At 34.7% G+C, this 23,553-nt stretch overlaps 1 protein-coding gene across 6 annotated transcripts; it reads right to left on the minus strand.

Annotated features, from left to right (window-relative positions):
• Positions 1 to 1,638: 1,638 nt before the first annotated feature.
• LOC117921012 (hydroxymethylglutaryl-CoA lyase, mitochondrial-like) lies at positions 1,639 to 22,389 on the minus strand. Of its 6 annotated transcripts, XM_034838751.1 has the most exons (11): positions 22,194 to 22,389; positions 21,698 to 21,775; positions 21,226 to 21,461; positions 20,811 to 20,880; positions 19,865 to 20,057; positions 19,306 to 19,485; positions 14,836 to 14,916; positions 14,580 to 14,743; positions 12,809 to 12,945; positions 10,084 to 10,199; positions 1,639 to 2,289 (listed from the first exon to the last, which is right to left on the minus strand). In XM_034838751.1, exons 5-11 carry the CDS (start codon positions 20,015 to 20,017, stop codon positions 2,041 to 2,043), a joined length of 1,080 nt encoding a protein of 359 aa, XP_034694642.1. In that variant the 5' UTR covers positions 20,018 to 20,057; positions 20,811 to 20,880; positions 21,226 to 21,461; positions 21,698 to 21,775; positions 22,194 to 22,389; the 3' UTR covers positions 1,639 to 2,040. The 6 variants fall into 6 exon arrangements, with proteins under 6 accessions (XP_034694642.1, XP_034694640.1, XP_034694639.1 ...); XM_034838749.1 differs by lacking the exon at positions 20,811 to 20,880 and having other exon boundaries at positions 21,698 to 21,769; XM_034838748.1 differs by lacking the exon at positions 20,811 to 20,880.
• Between the last annotated feature and the right edge of the window lie 1,164 nt (positions 22,390 to 23,553).

Raw genomic sequence — 23,553 nt, forward strand, 5'->3', positions numbered from 1 at the left:
GGAAGAATGGAGGCCAATACAAGGGTTTTTGAAAAAAGTAGTGAAAGGAAATTAAAAACATAAATGCATGAGGAAAAATTTAAAATCAAAAGTGGGTGCGAGGAAAACATTGTTGAAATATGCAATGAATGCTGAAGGGAGGGTACTCAAGGCAGTTAATGAGGCTTGAAAAGCGAGTCGTCCTTGTCAAGTTCAAGGAATGAAGACATGGTTAATTTCATGTCCGAAAAGTCACAGTCTCACGAACCATTGCCCTCTTGAATAAGAAAGGTGAGAGTTGGGAAGACTAACTGAGACTAAATATTAAAGCCCATACCAGATTACCAGAGGCTGGATTGAATTCAAGGATAGCCAGTAGGACTGTGAATCCATTCTGGTTTTGATAAAATAAAATAAAAAATAGAAATTATAAAAGGTCCCAAAGAAGACCACTTCTCAGTGTCAATGGCGGTAATACCTGCATTCACAAACCACCGAAGGCAGTAAGGCCACAAAATTGAAGTACAGGAAAATGAAGAAAGGCAGGGCAGGATTTGAAAAGTCAAAAAACTACAACCCACAACGTAACATAGAAAACGGAAAATGTCAGGTAACGGTCATGTCATCCACACCAAAATTTCAATTTTGTAACCATTCAAACCTCCATTTCAGACTCCTATCCAATATAACTTTCCCATATCAAATTACCCCCGTCACCCGACAACTCCCCAGTGATATTAAAGAAGCCATTTAATGCACCAGCTTCTTAAAACCGTCCATTCTCATCGTGACTGCAGCCCCATGCCCTACTTCCCTCCCCCCTTCAACTGATCAAATTAAGCTCTCTTAAGACGGATTCACATTAGGGGTTTGAATTACCCAAAGAAGTTTTTTAAAAATTGATCATGAAAACAGAATATTTTTTAAAACGGATAATTTTACAGATGTGTTTTCATGTAATTTTTTATAAAGTGTTTTGACAAATAATTAAAAAGTATGAAGCAAAGAGGGAGCTATAAGTATTTACATGTTCATTCCCAATGCTCTAACTGCTGCCCGGCTCATGCTTTTCCACTTGAGACTGTAGCTAATATAATATGAAGAATCTAAACTTTAAGGCAAGCAAATTAAAATTACTTTCTGTAAAATCTGCATGGAACTACATATTCACATGATGCCTGCAAAACATAATTGGCTTCTCTTAAGATTCTGCTGCTCAGGAAGTCAGGCTATTGTACTGCACCTTGCTTGATCAAACCCTACCTTCCGCTATCCAAGTCCTTGTACGTCATCAAGCTACTAAATTTTGGAAACCATCTTAATTTTCAAACACACACTCCCCGTGCAATGTGTCCAACCACCCCATCTAAGGGGGTTTGAAAATTTTTGTTTAAAATCTGTAAACTAAAATATCCACCGTTGTACTTTCACTCTTCCATGGATACTTAAACTAACAAGCAATTCTACTCTTCCATGTATGCTTAAACTAGCAAGCAATTCTAGAAGAACGATTGAGCGGACATTATTTGTAAACTTCATTCTTTTTTCTACCCTATGTAATCACAAAAATGGAAGGCAGGAATGCAAACATTAGAAGGATCACACAAAGGCAGAAGTGGAACAACCATGACACAGTCCAAATGTAAGTTCAGGTCCATAAAAGGATAACTAGGGGGGTTTTACTTTGGATTTGCTAAGACAATACATTTCTCAGAGCACGCAAACCCACCCTCAAGAAAAATAAGATAAAATAAAATTAATCCAGTGCTATTCATGTTAGCCTTAAAAGCAGGCATTTGCATATAAATATTTCAATGTGACAGCATTACAATTCGGGAGCATCACTTTGGTTCAGCCAAAAATGGACTCTGATGGTATTGTTCCTGGCACAAACGCATGGAACGCAACAGGAAACACACAATGCAATAGTAAAACTAAGATAACACCAGAACTTGTGGCTTGTGCACAGTCATTCTCTTCAAGGTGTGATTTAAAAATTTCAGATGATCAATGCTCAAATTTCCAATGGGTGGGATATAAGATGATCTACCCTCCTGTACCTCATAGCTTGGAGGCATGACTTCTGATTCTACTCAAGGCAATTGCTGTCTTTGAACCAGATTGTCGTCCCAAATGCTGACAGATGAAATCCCCAGCTAACATGAGCTTCCCAAGATCCACATTTGTCTTCACCCCGAGTCCATTTAGCATGTAAACAACATCCTCAGTCGCAACATTCCCAGAAGCACCTTTAGCATATGGGCAGCCCCCAAGACCAGATACTGATGAATCCACTGTGGTGATCCCCATCTGTATAGAAAAGAGATAGTGTATAAAATATGGAATAAAGCAAACACCCATCATGATTAGTAATGTTGTTGAGCCAATTTTGATCCTTAACTGAGTATGCAATTCTGATTTTTTGAATTTCTAAGTGAATGATAAGCATATCATTAAAGCAAGCTCAACAAAGTTCTGCACATACTCAGTAGATGTGATTTAAAGATGCATCATTATCTTAAACCACTGAAAATTCAGTTATATGCACCATCTCAATTATATGCATCTCTATGTTCATGAGTAATGATTTTTAAAATTTTATAAATCCAACTGCACCCCCAAGGTCAAACTTTGATATTCATATCAACATAATATGCATGGAGATTACACCTTTTTTGGTACAAGATGAAGGCAGCTTATGTTGAAGAATGCACTCTAAACAGTCTACTAAGCAATGTGTTATTATTACAATCTAGTAGTTTGAGTTGGGACAGTGAAATGTTTCATGAAAGTTATAATAATATTAGATTGGTATCCATGATTGGAATTATAGTACAAAAATTAAGGACATTCAATAACTCATTACCACGTATCTTGCAATATATTGATCCCACTTGGGGCTGTTACTAAAGTAATTCATTCTTCTAGCAATGCTAATTTTCTTCTCAGTTTCAAAACAACAATATTTCTGAGGCCTGAACTCGTTAATGGAATGACCCTTGGCTACCATCCAATGGACCCCAAATATATTTTCCTTTTAGTTTCCCATTTTATTTTATGTTTTACCTTAGTGTTTATGCTAACTGTATTAGACCCTTATTTCAATCTATAAGCATTATATATCATATAATTTTCTTTAGCAGTGGTACGGGAGAAAAAGATTGGGGTTGACTGGTCCAAGTAAGGTGGCTTAGACAAGCAAACAAGGATTTTTGAGATATTAATCTTTATGGTGAGTACTCTTTTTTTTCTTGTTTGACAAATATGTTAGTAGCAGCAGCAACAATGAATTCAATTTAAACCCACAAGATAAAAATTAAAATTAAAAGAATAAAAATAATAATAATAATAATAATAATAATAATAAAGATAGCTCTATTTGATAGTGTAAACCCAAAAAAGGGACAGCTGTATGTGATGGTGAACTCTCTATTCACCGTTTCTTTTGCCATAGAGAGGCATAAAAGGGGAAGAGGAAGAAAACCTAACCACATCAATGTAAAAACTAATGGCAAGGATCAGTTTTTAATAATAATAATAAAGACAGCTCTATTTGATAGTGTAAACCCAAGAAAGGGACAGCTCTATGCAATGGTGAACTCTCTATTCACCGTTACCTTTGCCCTAGAGGGGCCTAAAAGGGGAAGAGGAAGAAAACCTAACCACAGCAATGTAAAAACTAATGGCAAGGATCAGTTTTTAAGTGTGGTCATTGTGGGAGATCTGGTCAAGCTAAAGAGATAATTTGGGAAATGTGTGATCATTGAACAACGTTTCCTCAACACCCCAAGCTACTGATATTGTTTTGAAGCTGCTTTGAAACTCTATTTAACAAACAACCCTATCACGCACTCATATTGTATGTTTTAATAAAGATCCACAAGTGCACGTGCATGCATTTGGTTTTCTCTTCAAGTGAAGTTGATAGGTATCTAATGGAGAATTATTATTGAATTTCAAGAAACAAGAGACCCAACTGATACTCAGATAGCTATTCGAGAGGCTATCACTCTCCTACCAGATCCACATGATATCCAGCCCCTGTAATTCACTCCTTTTTCCTATTTAAACCATCCCAGCCCGTATCCAGATTGTGACCTAGCCTATACTAAGGCTGTTACAACTAACTGCCAGGTGGCAGTACATTCCTCTTCCCTTTTCTAGTATACACATAACGTGTATGAGGCCTATCATTACCCCCCTCAATGAGAGACACCTTGTCCTCAAGCTGGAAGTCAGGAAAGTGTTCTTTAATTGTGTCGGTTGATTCCCATGAAGCTTCAAACTGAGGAAGTCCTTTCCATTGAATAAGTACTTCAATATCAGGTTGATTGTTATTGGGAGACAGGTGAATATCTAAGACCTGATCAGGCTCCACAAGCCATTCCAAATCTTCAGCAAGAATAGGGGAAAGTGACTGACATAAATCAGATGAACCAAGAGCCCGCTTGAGCTGTGAAACATGAAACACTGGATGAATAGTTGCCGAAAAAGGAAGCTCTAACTTGTACGCCACTGGACCGATTTGCTGCACCACTTTGTAAGGGCTAAAATATCGTGGGGAGAGCTTCTCATTGGGTCGCTTGGCAAGGGAACGAAGACAATACAGACGAAGTTTTATACAGACAAAATCCCCAACTTCAAATTGAACTGCACGACGATGGGCATCTGCAAATGACTTCACTTTAGATTGGGCACAACAGGGATGGTCCTTCAATTTTTAAAATTATATCATGCTCTTACAATAACTGATCCACTGCCAGAACAGAGGTGGAATCTGATCCATAACATAGCAACGGTGGTGGGTCTCACCCGTAAAATGCTTGAAATGGTGTCATATTAGTGGAGGAGTGGAATGTGGTATTATACCAGTATTCTACCCATAGAAGCCATGTAGACCAACGTCTAGGCTTGTTATATGAAAAACATCGAAGGTATGTCTCCACACAACGGTTGACCACTTCCGTTTGTCCATCCATTTGAGGATGAGATGCAGTACTATGGCAGAGAGAAGTAAGCATATTTGCTCAATCAATCCACAACAACTAAAATGGAGTTATAACCCTCAGATTTAGGAAGCCCCTCAATAAAGTCTATCGTCACATCATCCCATATGTTTTCTGGAATAGGCAGTGGTTGTAGTAACCCAGCAGGTGACAAAGTTAGGGCCTTATTTTGTTGGCATACTAGACACTTTTCCACAAACTCTTTGATGTCATTCTTCATGCCAACCCAAAAAAAATCTCGTGTGAGTCGTTTGTAAGTCCGCAAGAACCCAGAATGCCCTCCAACCACGCTAGCATGGCCCTCTTGAAGAAGTGCTGGAACAAAGGGTGAGGCCTTGGGAAGAACTAGGTGCCCCTTGTAGAGGAGAATGCCATTGTCCAAAGAATACCAAGGATAAGCATCTGGATCAACCAGCAGCCTCTGCCGAATCTTAGCAAGGTGTGGGTCAGCTTCAACTTGTGAACTGATCAACGAAGTGTCTAAGTGACTAGGAACTATGAGGGCAGCTAACTCCATAGAAATGGGGATGTGAGATAAGGCGTCAGCTGCTTTATTCTCCAATCCAGGCCGAAACTGAATTTCAAAGTCATACCCCAACAGCTTTGCGACCCACTTTTGGTATGACTCATTCACCACTCTTTGCTCTAGTAGAAACTTCAAACTACTTTGATCTATTCGCACAATAAAGTGGCAACCAACCAGGTAGTGACGCCACTTCTGAACCGCTAAGACAATAGCCATTAACTCTCTTTCATATATGGACTTTTGTCGCTCCCTTGCTAAGAGGATTTGGCTAAAATAAGCTACTGGTCTATGACTTTGCATCAAAACGGCACCCAAACCATACCCCGAGGCATCCGTCTTTACAATGAAGAGTTGACTGAAGTTGGGCAAAGCCAATACAAATCGTTGTCATAGTTGTTTTCAATTTTTAGAAGGCTGCCTTGGCCTCTGGGTTCCAACTAAAAGCATTTTTTTTTTAGTTGCTGAGTGAAGGGCCAAGAAATAGCTCCATATCCCTTGACAAATCAACAATAGTATCCAATCAATCCGAAAAATCCTCGTAATTCTTTAAGGGATTTGGGTGTGGGCCACTCTACCATGGTCGAAATCTTGTTGGGATCAGCAGCAACCCCCTTGGCGGAAACCAAATGGCCCAAGTATTCCAGCTGTGGTTTAGCAAAGAGACATTTCTTTCCATTGACATGCAGTTGGTGGTTCGCCAAAATGGACAGCACACTTTGCAAATAATCACAATGCTCCTTCAAGTCCTTGCTGTAAACCAATATGTCATAAAAAAATACGAGCACAAATTTCCGAAGGTGTGGCCAAAATATACGGTTCATTAATGATTGGAGAGTCGTTGGTGCATTGGTTAGCCCAAAAGGCATCACCAAGAACTCGTAGTGACCTTCATGGGTGCAAAATGTCATTTTGTGGATATCTTGTTGTCGGACTTGAATTTGGTGGTAGCCCGATTTGAGGTCTAGTTTGGAAAAAATGGTCGCACCATGAAGTTCATCAAGTAACTCATCGATCACCGGAATGGGGAATCGATCCGGGACTGTAACTTTGTTAAGAGCACGGTAATCTATACAAAACCTCCATCCTCCATCTTTTTTTTTAACCAACAACACAGGACTAGAAAATGGGCTTAAGCTAGTCCGAACAATTCCTGCCTCAAGCATCTCTTACACCAATCTCTCTATTTCATTCTTTAGAATATGTGGATACCGATAGGGACGGACGTTAACCGAAGATGCTCCCGGAATTAATTGAATGACATGGTCAATATCACGACTTGGTGGTAACCCTATTATTGGCCCAAAAACTCGTTGATGTTGAGCTAACACTTCTTTGACTGTTTTTGGGACCTCTTGTACCCCTTCACTCAAATTCGAAGTGGTGTAAGTCTGACAAAGTTCCACCCATACCCCTTGCCTATGGTGCTGCAGTGCTCTAGCCATTGCCTTAAGAGACACCTCAGTCTGACTAAGGCTCAAGTCTCCCTTTAACACTATCACTGCCTTCCCTATTTTGATCTTCATTGTTAGCATCTTTCAGTTTACTTTCATGTCTCCTAAAGTCCCCAACCAAGGCATTCCTAGAATTACATCAGTGTTGCCTAATTCAAGTGGAAGAAAGTCTTCCACTACAGTGAGCCCCTACATCGAAATACAAACTCCCCTACAAATGCCCTTCCCTTTCACGGATATCCCAATTCCCATCATCACCCCATAACTAGTTGTTGTAGTTAATGGAAGTGCTAATTGTTGAACCAAATCAAGGGATAAAAAATTGTGGGTAGCCCCACTGTCTACAAGGATGATTACCTCTTTTGACCCGATCGTCCCTTTGATCTTCATAGTCCCCGACGTAGTTAAACCGACCACGGAATTTAGAGATAATTCCACAACGTCTTTCAGCTCGATGAGTGAAGGTTCTTCGGTTGCTCTGTCGTCAAATTGATTATCCTCCTCCTCTTCATCTTCGTGCACCAATAAAACCCTTAATTCTTTCTTACAGTGATGACCAGGTGAGAACTTTTCATCACACTTAAAGCAGAGCCCCTTCTCTCTACGGGCTTGAAGATCCGATTCCATCAGTCTCTTTATCGGAATCTCACGTCGCTAGTTCATCTTCTTCTCGTTAACAGCCACTGCCCTGGTCTGAAAATTTTCCCCAATCTTCCAATCACCTCGATTTGCAGATGACAACATTTTGGTGCTCTTTGGGTCCTTTGGTTCACGGGCCGCCCTTAGGGTTAAATTCCTATCTTCGACCCGTTGGGCCATTTCCATCAAGTGGCCCAGCCCATATGGTTGCAGAAGACGTAACTCAACCTAGATCTCAGGAAGCAGCCCATTCATAAACATACTTTTCATTACCTCCTCCAAAATCCTTTCAAGGGAGTCGCTAGAATCTCGAATTCCCGCCGGTATGCTGCCACTGTCCCTTGTTGTCACATTGCCAGAAACTGCTCACAAAGGCTCCCTTCTTGAGTCGGACGAAAGCGAAGCAATAGCCGCCTCTTCAAATTTTCCCAACTCCCAAACGACTCCCTCGAATCAGTCAACTGGTACCAAGAGAGTGCGTCCCCATTTAAACTCATCACGGCAGCAACTAATTTCTCCTATTTCGTGAGTCCGTACGTCGCGAAGTATCGATTGGCCCGGAAGATCCAGCTGTCTAGGTTTTCTCCCGTAAATACAGGCATCTCCACCCGTCGACCGCCACGCCATTCCCCGTTTCCGCCTCGCCTCATCTCATCCGATGCCATCCACCCCCCACTAGTTTCCCCAACTCCAAGGATCCATTTTGCATGGTCTTCTCGTTGAGCAGCAGTCGTCGTGACCCGCCTCGATGACAACACCACCATCGTCTTTTGTGTCTCTTCCAATGACTGCAGAACTCGCATTACATTCTAGGCAAGGTCCGTCACCGTCTTTTCCATTCCTAGTAAGCGCTGCATCTCCTCTCTAATTTCTCCAACTTCCTTCTCTAGAAAATCCACCCAACCTTCATTCTTTTTCTAAGCCATCTGGATCGATGCTCTGATACCAAATTGATAGGTATCTAATGGAGAATTATTATTGTATTTCAAGAATTTCAAGAAACAAGAGACCCAACTGATATTCAGATAGCTATTCGAGAGGTTATCACTCTCCTACCAGATCCACATGATATCTAACCCTTGTAATTCCCTCATTTTTCCTATTTAAACCATCCCAGCCTATATCCAGATTGTGACCTAGCCTATACTAAGGTTGTTACAACTAACTGCTAGGTGGCAGTACATTTCTCTTCCCTTTTCTAGTATACACATAACGTATAGGAGGCCTATCAGAAGTAAATGTTGGATCATCAATTAAAAAACTTCTAATCGAATCAATTATGTATAATCATTTTCCAGTGTATCTGTTAATGCAATATTAGGGTTCAGATTGCCAATGCATCACTTCCTCATATATTTTCGAAGAAGAATATTATGACATCATTTACTAATCCCATCTGTTACTACTAATATATAAAACTTAATAATGGGTCTTGCATTTTTCTTTAGTCTAGTTTCTTACTACCAATTAGAGTAAGATAACCATCAGGGTTCTTGAACCTAATGGCTATTACTTGTTTAAGTCAACATTATTCCTCAGGTAGATCACAGCCTAGTAGAATCAGTAAGACTAGCTTAATATTGTTATCATCGATCATTTGTCACTTTTGTCCTCAAACCAACTTTTTAACCAATTTATTAAATTTTCATCTAAGTCTTTTAAATGTGAGATTCATTAGCTTCTGACATTGTCACATGTCACATCCTATATTTGATAAATTCTTTTGATTTTGCACATTATGATAATTGAGAATCTCCTCATTACAAATGTTGTGTGTTAATCTAGGGCCACCTCCCCCTGCTTTTTTATCTTTGCAATCATTATTTGTATCTTCTGCAGTTTGGTTGATCAACTGTACTTGTGTCATCCTTAGGAAATATATAGATAAGGTCATTGTTAAAACATTTCAAAAAAAAAAATCTCATTAAATTTTGGTATTAGCAGAGAGAATGGGTGCATTTATGATGGCCATGTACCCTAATTTAGATAACACATCAACAAAAATGTGTTGCACAGAACATAAATGGACACGACAAGAAACCTCCACTAGAGGGATTTTGTCTAATCCCTCCATAGCAAACTCACACTGGCGTCACATAATCAATTTGAGGTATGTGTTAGGAAGAGAATTCTGGGCTCAATTTCTAGTTTCATACATATATATTTGGCTTCCAGTGTAAATCATTTCACAATATCCTTAAAACCTTAGTTAAAAAATAATTAACCCAGGAGCAATCATTTTCACAAATGATGCATATATGAATAAAGAGAAATGGCATCTTAATCAGAAAAACCTAACTCATTATAGAGGGGAGTCGAACGGTCTCTAAAATACTGCGAGTATGCATTATGTAAAAAGAAAAAAAAAAAAAAAGAACAGTTCAACCTCAATCTGCCCAAGAAAAATAAATCCACAAAGAATATACTGGAATTTGAAAGGTTCAGACTTTCATGTGCAAATTAAGATAAGAAGGTTGCTTACTTGGAGTGATGCTAGAATATTTGAAAGAGCCTGCCCATAAGTATCGTGAAAATGGACGGCAAGCTTTTCAATAGGAACAACATCAATAACATCTTCAAGCATTGGAATGACAGTACCTAGACATAGGGAAAGAAAGCAAGAAATAATAAATAAATCAACAAAGAGAAAAGCACCAGATAAAAGAAAGCATTATTCCTACTCTTAAAAAAAAAAAAAAATTAAGCACATCTCCTTTCTTCTACTCAATGCATATATTAACTATAATTAATTTTAGATTTTCATGTTCTAGGTCTATAGGTCAAAAATAAATCCAATGTGTAAATTTTGTTACACTGACTTCATCCAATAACCATAAGGTATCCAGTCACATGTTAATCCTATTATTATACTATGTTTTGTATTATGCTATTGAACTCATTGTTTTTCAATTAAAATCCCTTGTTTGCAGAAGTTAGATTATTTATGTAACATGGACAGTTCCAAAATTTGTGTTTGTATATGCAAGCCAGCAAGCATGCCCATTTGTATGTGCAACAAATAATTTAAGAAATCAATTAATTTTAAACTGGTGAAAACTAAACCAAATGTATACATAGATTGTTTTTAAATTCTGGGCTATTCCACTGTAAGGATTTATATTAATGTGAACATGTGATGTTTTAGGTTAAATTATTATGTGTATAATGTTCTAAATTAGATTATCATACTTTTGGGTTATATATTATAGAAGCTCCCATATTTTTGAAAAAAGTATTGGCCCAATCATGCCCCAAACCAAATCAAACTGATATTAAGTCGGGTTGGTTTTGGTCAATAACTAAATTGGTTCTAATTGGTTCCAATTTATTTTAAACTGACCAACTCGCTTTTAGTCTTGGGTTGGTTAAAAACTAACCTAAACTAAACCGCCCCTACTTGCTGACTACAAATTTATTTTTTTCACATACAATATCCCACAATTTTACGATGTTTGAAAAACAAGAAATTTAATATGCTTATTACCTATTACCAATCAAAATTCTAAATTAAAATAAAGGGAAAAAATGGAAAATAAAAGGTGAGGCTATGTTTGGTTTCTAGAAAATATTGAGGAAAGAAATAAAATATTAAGGAAAATGATTTCCTCATGTTTGATTTTACCATGAAAAATATAAAAGAAAATCAAATATAATTAAATTTCATTGGAAACTTATGCATTTTTATATTATTTAATCTTCATATATAGAAGGATAAAATAAGTTAAATGTATTTGAAGTAGCATGTAAAAATAATTTATTAACTTGAAATCTATTTTTCATTTTCCTTCAGTTTTTCTCTCCTACTTTTTCTCCCTATCTTCTTTTCCTTACATTTTCCTTCAAATTTTCCGGGAACCAAACATGGTATAAGAGAAGTTAGAGAACAACCTTAGTATTCATAAAAAAAAGTCATCTAAAAAATAACTTTGAACAAAAAAAAAAAAAAAAAAAAAAAAAAAAAAAAAACCAAATTGAGAAAGAACAACGAAGCTAAATCAACAAAACTGTTCAGAAAGTTCTCAAAGAGGGAAAGGAAGAAAGCTAAACTGTTGCTAGAGAGATTTGCACACACAAATTTCTATTAAAGAAAAATTGGTGGCCAAACTGAAATTTTATTAATTTTAAGGAATAGAGATTAAATCTCTATCTTGCCTTTTGATTCTTCTATACAAAAGGAAATAATGTTTGATACGAGGACTTGAACACTTAGTCTTCAATCGAAAACATTTAAAACTTGATTTTGAAGAACTTGAATGTGTTCTTGAGAACTTCGAACCTTCAAACTTTTTCTTAAAGAATCTTCTAATCCATAATTTGATCTTAAAGAGTTTTCAAATTTGGACTTGAAGATCAAAGACAAAGCTTGAATAACTCCTGAAGCAATCTTTCCAACTCTGTTCTTTTGTTGTCTTTTGACTTTTCTTGAGAGCTTTGGAATGAGCCCTAGTTATAGGGATTAAAAGCACCACATTTGCATCCATTAAAATATTATTCTTTAATTAAAATAATGTTTAAGAAGATTTGAAAGAGCATTTTTCCTAGACTTTTATCAAAAAAAAAATTCCCTAGTCTTTAATTTCTTTCTTAACAAGACTTGATAATTATTTTTTCCAATTATCAAATTTACCATTTTTGTCTATTCTAACAATTATATTTTACTCATCAGAATATATACTTTTTTATTTAAATGGATGACAAATTGTATAGTTCTTTGTCCAGGGCCTATGTTACACATGACATTATTCTATTGATAAAAAATTTATGCTATGTAACAATTTTTAATAGGTCACAATTTAAATTAATTATGAACATTTGATTTTTCTGTTAGTCCATAATTAACTTAATTTGACTATATGATAAATTATAAGGTCCAAATCTAAGACTTAATGGATTGAACTTTTTTGTAAATGATAAGCCTTGGCTTATGTTCCCAAGCCTTTGCAAAATTTTACACCATTTATACTATGTTTCAAGAGTTTCTAGTAAGTTTCCATTCCTTAAAAAACACAAATGACATGTTAAAATCAAAATCAATAGTTTGTGTGAGGTACTATCATGAGGTTGCAAAAGCTCCTACACTTGGCAATTTATTATTTCGGTAATGACTTTACAATGCAAAAATTAACATATTATTTCTTATTTATCACACAAGGAACCTAACCACCATTTGACAAATAGAAAAAACAAAAGGCAGTATTAGACATTACCAGGAGTACCAACACCAATAGTATCGCCAAGGGAAATTTCATAGCAACCCATATCATAAAGTTCTTTAGCCACATATGTTACTTTTGACGGAGATACTACTCCTTCCAGTGGACAACCCACAACACACGATATGTATCTGAGGACATCAAGGACTAATTATTACCCTTCTATATAAAGCAAGAAATTGAATTAAAATAGAAAAGTACTAATTAGTTTTCATGTTATGGGAAATACATCTAGCCACTTCTTTTCAATGAAAGGTTACAAATAGAAATCAGAAATCAACAATAAAACACAAAGGTTAAAATATATTTAGATTCTTTACAAATCATCCTCTTTTTTTTATGCCAAAAAATAGTTACAACTCAAAAGATAGTCCTTCGGCATATAAATTTTATTTGAGGACATCAAATGAAGAGAAAGAGAGTATAGAATTCATGGTTTAAAAGATAAATTTATCTAGGGGGTAACAATAAAATGGAAAAGGAAATAGTCAAAGGTTGATAGATAGTAAATCTCATCTTTGAGCCATCTCCAACAAGGTGCTCATTTCTAAGCATCTCAATTGATGAATCAAATCAGATGGAAAGAAAAGAAAAAACAATTCACAATGAAGCTCTGTCATCTAAATAACTGAACAGAAAGAGATTTTACTAGACACCAAGTCTCTTCATTTGATGGAATACTGAATTTATCTTGTTTCTTTGAGATGCAAAATACACTGAAAAAATGAAATATTAAACTTTATACATTTTCAAGCTCCAATTCTCCTCTTTTCTTTTTTCCAAGTGAATAAAGTTAAGAGAGATTTAGAGAAAAAATTTATTGGGTTCAAACCACCCTTTTGTTTTCCTTTTCTTCCTTTTCCCTTCACTAGTTATTTCCCCCAAAGTTTCCAAAACCTGAAATTTGGAGCCTAAAAGTGATAAATACGTAGTAAATGAATGAAGAGGACAATTGTTGCTTATGCAGATCTCTTTTTTTCTTTTGGGTGATTAGGAGTGTGTTTGGTAGTGTTTCTATTTGAAGTACTTTGAGTTGAAGTGCTTTCTCTAGAAGTGTTTTTTTCAGAGAATTGGCTATCAAGTGCTTCTCTAGGAAATATTACAAATGATTTTTCAACTTTTTAAAATTACTTCACAAATTTAGCCAAACGCTTAATTTTTCTTCAAAAACGTTTTTATGCTAGAAGTGTTTTCCAAAAGCACCACCAATGGACTCTAAGAGTACCTATCAGGAAATGAAAATTCTCATGCCGGCTATGCTTTATGGTATAAAATACTACAAAAAATTGTAGGCAAAAAGATGAGTAGCCAAAGTGAAGATTCAGGTGTTAAGATGGACAAGTGGCAATATAAGAAGAGGGTGGAAACAAGAAATGATAGATTCATGAGGAGCTAGAGAATGGCACAAATTGGAGACAACATCAGGAAAAGTCATCTACTATGTGTGCAAAGAGGATCAATAACACACCATTAAGGAGAAGACTTTTTATTAAAATTCTAGACAACAGAACGCACGACATATGAGGTATATATTTCTTCTGCAGATAACAGTTTCTGTCATTTGTGCAACATAGATATATTTATCTCTCTATTTTAATCATCTCCTAAGAGAAATTTATGATATTTTCACTACTCTTAAACTACTTTATAATTATAAAATATATATGAGTAGAATTTATTGAATCAACTTGCCTAAAAAAATTAAAAGAGTTTATTAAATGAACTTAGAAGAAATGAGAAGCTGAAATTGAGTTAGAAGGCATACCCACGAACAGGGATTGAGAGCTTTCTAGCAGCAAGAGCAACATCGCGGTAACGAGTGAGACTATCTTCAATGCTACAATTGATGTTTGACTTTGAAAATGACTCAGAAGCAGAGGCAAAGATGGCCACTTCCTTAGCTCCAGCTGCAACAGCTGCTTCAAAGCCCTAAAACAAAACATTACCAAAATCAGCAATTTCATCCAAACAAATTGAACATCAGGTTACAAGTGCAAATTCATCCATAAAAGACAGCTTACTTTAAGATTAGGTGTCAACACAGGAAATGTACCACCTTCAACAGTTCGAATGGCTTCCATTACATCCTTTGCATCTGCTAGCTGTAATTTAATCATGCAGATTTATATTTTGTTTGGGAGGATAATCCAAAAAATGAGAAAACATTATAGTAGATACGAGAACACAAGTTAGGACACCCGTAGTAGTTAAAAACTTCTGATACACAATAGATACAATAATATGATACATTTTTTATGAAAATCGATATATTTCACAATATATTTTCATATATTAATCATAGCTTAAGATACTTGTGATGCGAGATATAATGATACAACAGCACACACCTTTAACTATTTTTCATAATTTTTAAGAAAAATCATATTCAAAAGTTTTTTTCTTAAAAGAAGCATTATATTAATTGCTTAAAATGTTCTATAACATTAGAAATTGATCATAAAAAGGTGAGAGAAGTAAAATAATCTTATATGAAAAGCTACATTCTTGTTGTCGAAACTCATGTTAGAAGTTAAATAAATTTATTCTTACAATGAATATTGGAGAATTTCCATTTCAATGATTTGAATTTCAGCATTGAAAATGATCATAATTGACGAATAAATTTTTTTACTTAATCTATTAGTTTTGTGAATATAAAAAGTTGAAACTTTGGAGATGACATATGACATATATATATATATACACATAAGTACATATGTTTAGTAAAATTTAGAATTAAAAATTATATCTAAAAATTTTAAAAGCTTTTTTTTTGTGAATTTTGTGATGAACCTATATATATATATATATATATATATATATATATATATATATATATATATATATTTTTGATAACCGTGGATGTCTGAGCCAGCTTACGCGCACCTCGACTAATCCCACAAGGCCCTGAAGTTAACGATCGGGTAAACCTCCAGTGGCCCTGAGGGGACTTGAACTGGTGACCATTAGGGAGCAAACCCAAGGCCGGACCAACTGAGCTACCCCTCAAGGTTTGTGATGAACCTATATATTAAACTCATATTTTGTTAAATGGAACTTTTTAAAACCCTAGTATTCAATGTTTTCATACAATATGATATAGTTTAAAAACTTAAGATACATTATTCAATACGATACACAATACAAAAAATAGAAAAACAATGCACAATACGTTTTATAAGTTGACAACTATGAGGATATCTATAAAAAAAAGGAATTATTAAAAAATTTGACTTCAAGATCCAAATTCAATGAAGCACATTAATTTAAAGATGTTGGAGAAATTGAAAGAGGATACACCACCAGACAGGTAGAAGAAACACAAAACATAAACACATACTTAAATAGAAACCAAAAAAAGAAAAATGAAAGAAATAAAAAACAAAGAGAACGAGAGATAGGGATGGAGGGAGAGAACAAGCAAGATATGTTACAAACAAGTAGCAAAAATAATGACCTTACAAAGCAATGTTTAGCAGTCATTGTGATAACAAGAAAGGAAAAGCTTCTCCTTGATGCTGATATTCCTTCTCTTGCATATGAAGAAAATTTTAAAATTTTATGCTCAAATATAAAGTTTATAAATAGAGTTTTAAGAAAAATAGTTGAATTTGGTGGACTACAAAATGTGCCTCATTAACAATCAAAAAGTCAAAAAAAAAAAAAAAAAAAATTCAAACATGCCCCTATTATATATACTCACATCAATGGGTACACACACCTAAGGAAGAAATGAACATTTGTTTTCCATTTGTAAAAGCCAACTGGATTTTGCCATGCAACTAAAATGTTTTCAGTAAGTGATACAATATTCATTTAAACAAAATATTTTTTACTAAAAAAGAAAGTATTGTTTGAATCAAATCTTAATTGACCAATTAATGCTAATGAAGAAGTAGCATACAACAAGAGAGATAAGCACAAAAGTTTTGCCCACAATCGGCACTAACTAGTTGTGAAAAATAGCTAACTTGACCTAAATAATCATCAAGAGGTGAGGGTGAATTGGTTGAAGGGCAATTTTACAAGATTTTACAATTAGACAATGAAAATAACAAGAACAAAAATAATGAGCAATTAAAACAAGACAAGATAAGAAGAGCGAAGGAAGAAGAATTGTCAACTCTAGTTTATAGTGGTTTGGCCCAAACCCTGGCCTATATCCACTCTCCTCAAACTCTGATCGAGTGAGAGTTCTACTAGTTTCAAGGCTTCAATCCAAGCCTTCAATGTGTACAATTGGATTATAGTGTCAATCCACCTTTGACAACTCTTCTCAAGTAGTAAACCTCAATTGAACAACACATCAATAATTTGAAAGAAGTAATGAAAGGACAATACAATCCTAATGAACAATAATGGCTCAAAAATTACAATGAAACTAGGATTGGTTTAAGGTGCACAAGAGAATTAGAATGTACTTAAGAGCTTTCAATGAGACTTTTGGTAGGTTAGCAATTGAATACTCATGATCTCATGTGTATAAATTCTCTTAAAAATTTCAATTTATAGCTCGACAACTTGAAAAACCCAAAACCCACAACTTGGATTGGACCGACTGACTAGTCATTGAGCATTTAATGCCCTAACAGGTGACTGTTAGGGGTCCGGGAGCTCAACCAATCGAGGCTTCTGCCTCAATCGATTAAAGCAACCTTTTGGGCCCCAAGCGCACAAAAGTACCACCTTGACTACCCAAGCCAAACCAGCTCAATCGATTCCCCTACACCTCGACCAAATGAACTATTGTTGCAAATTTGAGACCAAATCAAGGCAAGGAAACCTTAGGAAGGCTTCCAACACACTTCATAAATCCTTTAATTCCCAGGTTATTGAAAAACATGAAACCATCCAATTTTATGAAAATATATTCAATTTAAAACACATAAAGGATGATTTTAAAAATGTTAAGTGCGTGAATGAATTGATTTAACCCTAGTGCACCAACAAATCCAATCTTACAAAGGTTCCTAGGACTTCAACAAGACCTAGTCTTCATAACACAAATCGTCTATTGATTGATCCTTGAATTTGCCTTGATTCCTTCAAAACCTGAAATAATAAACTTAATTGAACTATTAGTACCATTAACCTCATTTTATTGTCATCAAAACTCCATTAAGGGAAGCCTTGGGCCAACACTAGCCTTATAAAAACCTTTCTGCGCTTATTCATATAACCCCATGGTGGTTGTGCTTGAAAAAAATTAGCAAAGGTAGAAAAATGGTAAAGGTTACATGAATCTTGTGCATAACTTCAACCTATGTTGGGTTTCTTCTTCTGTTGAAGTGTATATCTTGAATCCTAGTCCTTTTGAGGTCCCGATGTCTTTTAAGGTTTTCAATTAACACAAAGAGAGTCCTTACCAGTGCCACTTTTTGTCTTAAGGCACTCCACAAACCTACCTGGTAACTTTTTTTCCTCAGAAAAAACTAAGATTAATTGTTTTTGCCTTGTCTTTCAAATCCATCTCTACTTGCTTACTGTCTGAATTTGTTTCAGCTCCATAAAGCAAAGTATTCCCTCACCACCATATCATATATTTTTGTCCAATTTCAGTTATCTAGCTCCTACAAAAGGACAAGCCCTCTTCACATCAGCTCCCTTGCAAATAAACCAAATACCCTACTCTTCCACTTATAATTAATAATGCACTTCATAAGAGTAAAAAAGTAAGAGACTTTGATTTCAAAATCCTTCACTGGATAGGGAGAAACCAGGCAACTTAAAATTAATAGTTGGAGGTAGTGGGATGAAGTTATCCTCTAAAAAACTGCCTTCTTCTTACATCAACTACTCCCTTTTTTTCTCAAAGAGTAGAAGTAATTCTACACTTGTACCGCATATCATGTGTGCCACATCCTCTAGTATATTAGTACTAAAGTAATAAGCTACCCAGCTCCATGATGAGATAGAACTTATTTGACAAGATGATTCAACCATAATAACAGAACAGCCTTTGTCCTTATCAGACCTCCTAGTCTGCTTCCATGCCTGTGGTGATCATCAAAAAACTTCTCACAAGTCATAACTTATTTCATTAAAAAGTTCTAAACATTTTTTACAGTTCTGAAAATCCTAAATCACTATCAAACAGCCATCTATATCTCTTATTATTGCTTAAATATATTTCTACACTTGAGCAGTCAAGAAATAAATTTTCACATAATTGGCTCCAAGATCCAATGTAAAATATACATCTAACAACTAACATCATAGGTTAGGGTCTTGATTAACATCTAAAACACACAAATGCAGAAGATAGCTAGCCACATCACAGAATATAAAACAAAAATAAAAGGCCCAATTATTTATTTATTTATTTTGTTGCAAACACAAGAAGTTGAACAAAAAGGAGAAACTTCTTAGCAAAGTTAAGGTAACAAGGCTGACAAATCTATGCAAAAATGAACATACAGAATAGGCATGCAAAGCAAATGACTTTACAAGAAGGTTGACTATCTCCCAAAAACTACCAAAGCCTACTTTACCTGTGGCACCCATTTTGGTGAGACAAAACTTGTAGCCTCTACAATAGGCAATCCTGAAGAAACTAGCATCTTAATCAGCTCAACCTTTACAACAGTAGGCACAATGTCCTTCTCATTTTGCAATCCATCTCTGGGACCAACTTCCACAATCTTCACAAATCCTGGCATACTTCTTAGCAACTGCAAGACATCATGTAAACTTTTAGACTACACAATTCCTGTATTTAAAATAGAAAACCACCAAACCTTGAGACTTGCATATATGTCCAGAAAAATCTGAAAAAATGTGGTATAAATTATTGAAATTGTCAGCCTTTGAACATGTGTGAATACTCATAGCCAGAATATTACAGATGTTTCTTATATCAGCATGAAATTACAGATTTGGCTCAAAATAAAGTCACTAAAGAATCTGATTCACTGAGCAATGACTCAAACAATGACCCTACAAATAAAGAAAAGAAATAGACAAAGTTTATAACTCCCTCCCTCTTTTTCTTTATAATAAGATTTCCACTTATCCACCAATAATAGAAAGTCTACATGAGATGTAATGCACCTTATTATCCCTTGTGCATTCATCATTGCAATGGGAGCTATAAGGACGATCTGGCAAATAACAAGCATCAGGAAGACTTCGAAATACTCTATGATTTCTACTCATGTTTGCAGGTGTACGATTTAAGAAATCCCCCCGTGACACATTCCTCATTTGTCTTCTCCAAGGGCATACTTCTTCTGTATACTCATAACTGCAAAAGAATAACTTATGAATGTTCTAGATAACCAAATCAAACGTCTAGAATCTATTTGACATGGAATTTCCCATCAAAAAAGAAATCCCCTGGGAGTCACCCCAGCCATGCTAGCAATAGAAAAGGTCACAACTCACAAGTCAAAGGAAAATGAATATCCATAGTCTTTTCGATCACTCTACACATGGCACACAAATCAAGAGTGAGCACTCTATTGGGCCATTTAACCTGAAGATTCATATTGGTACTTACCCTCTACCTCTCCTGCTGATGATATGAAGAAAATTTCCATGCAAGAAGGAAGTTCCCAGGCAGCTACACCAACATTACCACTCAATAGAAAATGCACTGCCATAACTCTTAAGATAAAGGGAAATGAATACCCATTGTCTCCTTATTCACTCTACACATGGCACACCAGTCAAGAGTAAGTGTTCTATAGCATCCAAAGAACCTTAGGATTGATATTGGTATCATCCTTTTCTCAAGTTACCAACCACTCATTTCTTTAGTTTTCGGGGAACTTTGCCTTCCCAAATCAACTCACTATACAAAAGAAATGGACCACTTGACCCATGGAGGGAAGGAAAGAAGGAAGGAAGGAAGGAAGGAAGGAAGGAAAGGACTCAATGACTAATGGCACAATTTTGTTTTTTGATCCCAGAATTAGAAAATTAAGCTTTTGGAAGGCTCTGAAACCCGAAAAAGAAAAATGAAAGAAATGGAAAGGGACTTCAGAATTCTTCATACATGATTCATGAGCTGTCAAGCACTGTCATAGCACATCAGGCAGTGGTAATGAACATCCTGGTGTTTTAATCTGTGAGGCACACACAAACATATATACCTGTACATAAGGACAACTGAATAGAAACGTGGATTTTAGCCTCTAATATCCTTGCAAAAGCCTAGAATTTATGAAAATAGGGGACACATGGGTGCGAATGTGACAGTTGACTGTGATAAATCAAAATTAAAGTTTCTTTGTGATTTATCAGGCAAGCATGTAGATGGCAACAAAATTATTAAAAAAATTAGAGAAATAAAATAAAGAATGTAGAAGAAAAGATTAAAAAAAATTGAAAATACATTTTTATGCCAACGTTCAAGCAAGAGTTAAGAAGATTTTAATCAGAGGGCTTCAGGTTTATAGACATATGCTTACTTGCTACTTTTTGGAGAGTGAAGGCTCGACCCTTCAAGCCAGCAATCTCCGATTCCTGTACCATTTTCTCTGATCATGCAAGGATTAGAGGAAAACATTTTAACTTTATCACCACCAAATCTTGAAAGCTTGCCAAAAACAGCTGGCTCCTCCAAATTTGACATTATTGGAATAGAAGTACAAGAAAAGAAACTTCTCAACCGTAAAAATTTATCCAAAGCCTTCACTGATAGCATCTGATCAACAACACAAAAATGAAAAACTGATTAGTCTCTGGAGTAGAAGATTTAACCCTTTATTTACGTACCTTGAAAACAAGGAAAGGACGAAAAGGTATTTATGAACGATCAAGAAAAATTCCAAGCATGATATGTTATCAAGGGATGTAAGTAGTTTTAAGTAACACACACTTCCAAATATTAACTTTCCTACAGCAGTCACAAAGTTTACACCAAAACTGAAGTTTAAAAACCTTCTGTGCTACTTCGGCCGCCAAGAATTACTTCAGCTTCTACCACATCCGATCCAAACTCGATGTTTCAAACTGAAACTTCATAATAACCAAATTTAGATTAGTTTTTTTTACGGAAAATCTTATGCGAGAGAGAAAATGGTGCCCTGTACAACAATTAAAGAAACAAAGTCTTCTATCCCCCTTACTCTAGTGACAAAGATATCAAAACAAGAGGGTTCAGCGAAATGTTCATTGGATTTCGAATTCAACAAATAAAAAAATCATTTTTAAAAACCAGAATTAATGCTGTATACTTTCATTGAGTCATTAGAATTCCATTAGCGCCCTGTAAACAAAAAATAATTTACTTTCGGAGTTGTGGCAATGAAAGATTGTAGGGTAAGGATCTCTGGTCTAAAATTGAATTTTCAATTTCAAATTTCAGATTGGTTTTCTCACAATTTTCGTTAACGCATAATTAGGATCATAACAAATCGTGCCCTAAAGCACTTACCAGTTAGATCGGGAAAAATATGTGATCTCTTCACTGATTCACTGCTATTTTGATTAATCAAATCCGATGTTTGATTGCTGAGAAAATGGGAGAGAAAAAAAAAACATTCATTCAAGAAACCTCGTAGGAATATCTTATCAGATAGGATGTTACGGTAAACAAATGGAATGTAAGGAAAAACGTAAGCGACTTAGCTGATAACTGCCTTGCGATGAGGCGCCAATGTCTCCGGGAGAAAGGGCCGGCCCGGTCGTGACTTGGGTGGGCTTGGGCACCCAGTGAAATTCTTTTTAATGAAAACAGGGTTCATCCGGCGCAGAGATTAAAATGTGGGAAATTACCAAAATATTGGTAGGTGGATTTTATAAAAATTCTGAAAAAAAAAATAATTAAATGAAAATAATATATTTCTTTGGCTTTCTCCACCAACCAATACCATTACCAAAAATCTTAAAATATTATATTTCCCTAAATTTCTTTTAACTTCTCTAAATTTCTTTCTAAAATAAACAAATTTCATATCAAACAACACTTAATAAAAAAATATTATCATTTTTTTAAAATAATTTGAAACTTAAAAATTAATTTAATTAATATTAGAAAATCATAAAACTCAAAACTAATCAAATTAACATTAAAAAGTCACATGCCTAAATTCATTTTGAGTAACATTTTAAATTTTTCTTTTATATATAATCATAATGTTGTCGTTTTTTTATTAGGCAAATAAACTCAAATTTAAGCATGTTGATTTGCTAAAGGGCTTAGTTATTTTTTAAAATAATTTAAAACTCAATTAGTGACTTAATAAATATTTATAGACAAAAATTAGTTTAAAACTGTTTTTTTCTTAAACATATTTTTCCAATTATTTTTAAATTAAAGAAATAAATTTCAAATCAAGGAGACTTTGTATTAAATTTATTAATAAGTTTAATAAATTTAAAAAATAATTTAAAACTTAAAATATATATATATAGTAACTATAAAAAATAATAACCCAAAACAAATATATTATGGGTCATAACTTACTATTTCTCACATATATAATTATATCTTCTGAATTTTCTCACTATATAAATAAATTCTAAATTAAATGTAAAATTAATAATATTTTAAATTCTTTAATAAATTTTATAATTTTTAAGAATAATTTGAAATGTAAAGAGTTTATTAATTAATTACAGATTAAATAAAAAAAAATTAGAATACTTTATGTACATGAGTAGCAAATGTATGCATGTAATAAAAAGTTTGACTCATATGTCCCTTAAAAAATTAAACTTTATTTATTTTTAAATTTATTTAAAATAAAATAATATCACCAATTATTAAATTTAAATTATTATTATTTATTTTT

This window comes from Vitis riparia, chromosome 8, assembly GCF_004353265.1.
Source record: "Vitis riparia cultivar Riparia Gloire de Montpellier isolate 1030 chromosome 8, EGFV_Vit.rip_1.0, whole genome shotgun sequence".
Classification (NCBI taxonomy): domain Eukaryota; kingdom Viridiplantae; phylum Streptophyta; class Magnoliopsida; order Vitales; family Vitaceae; genus Vitis; species Vitis riparia.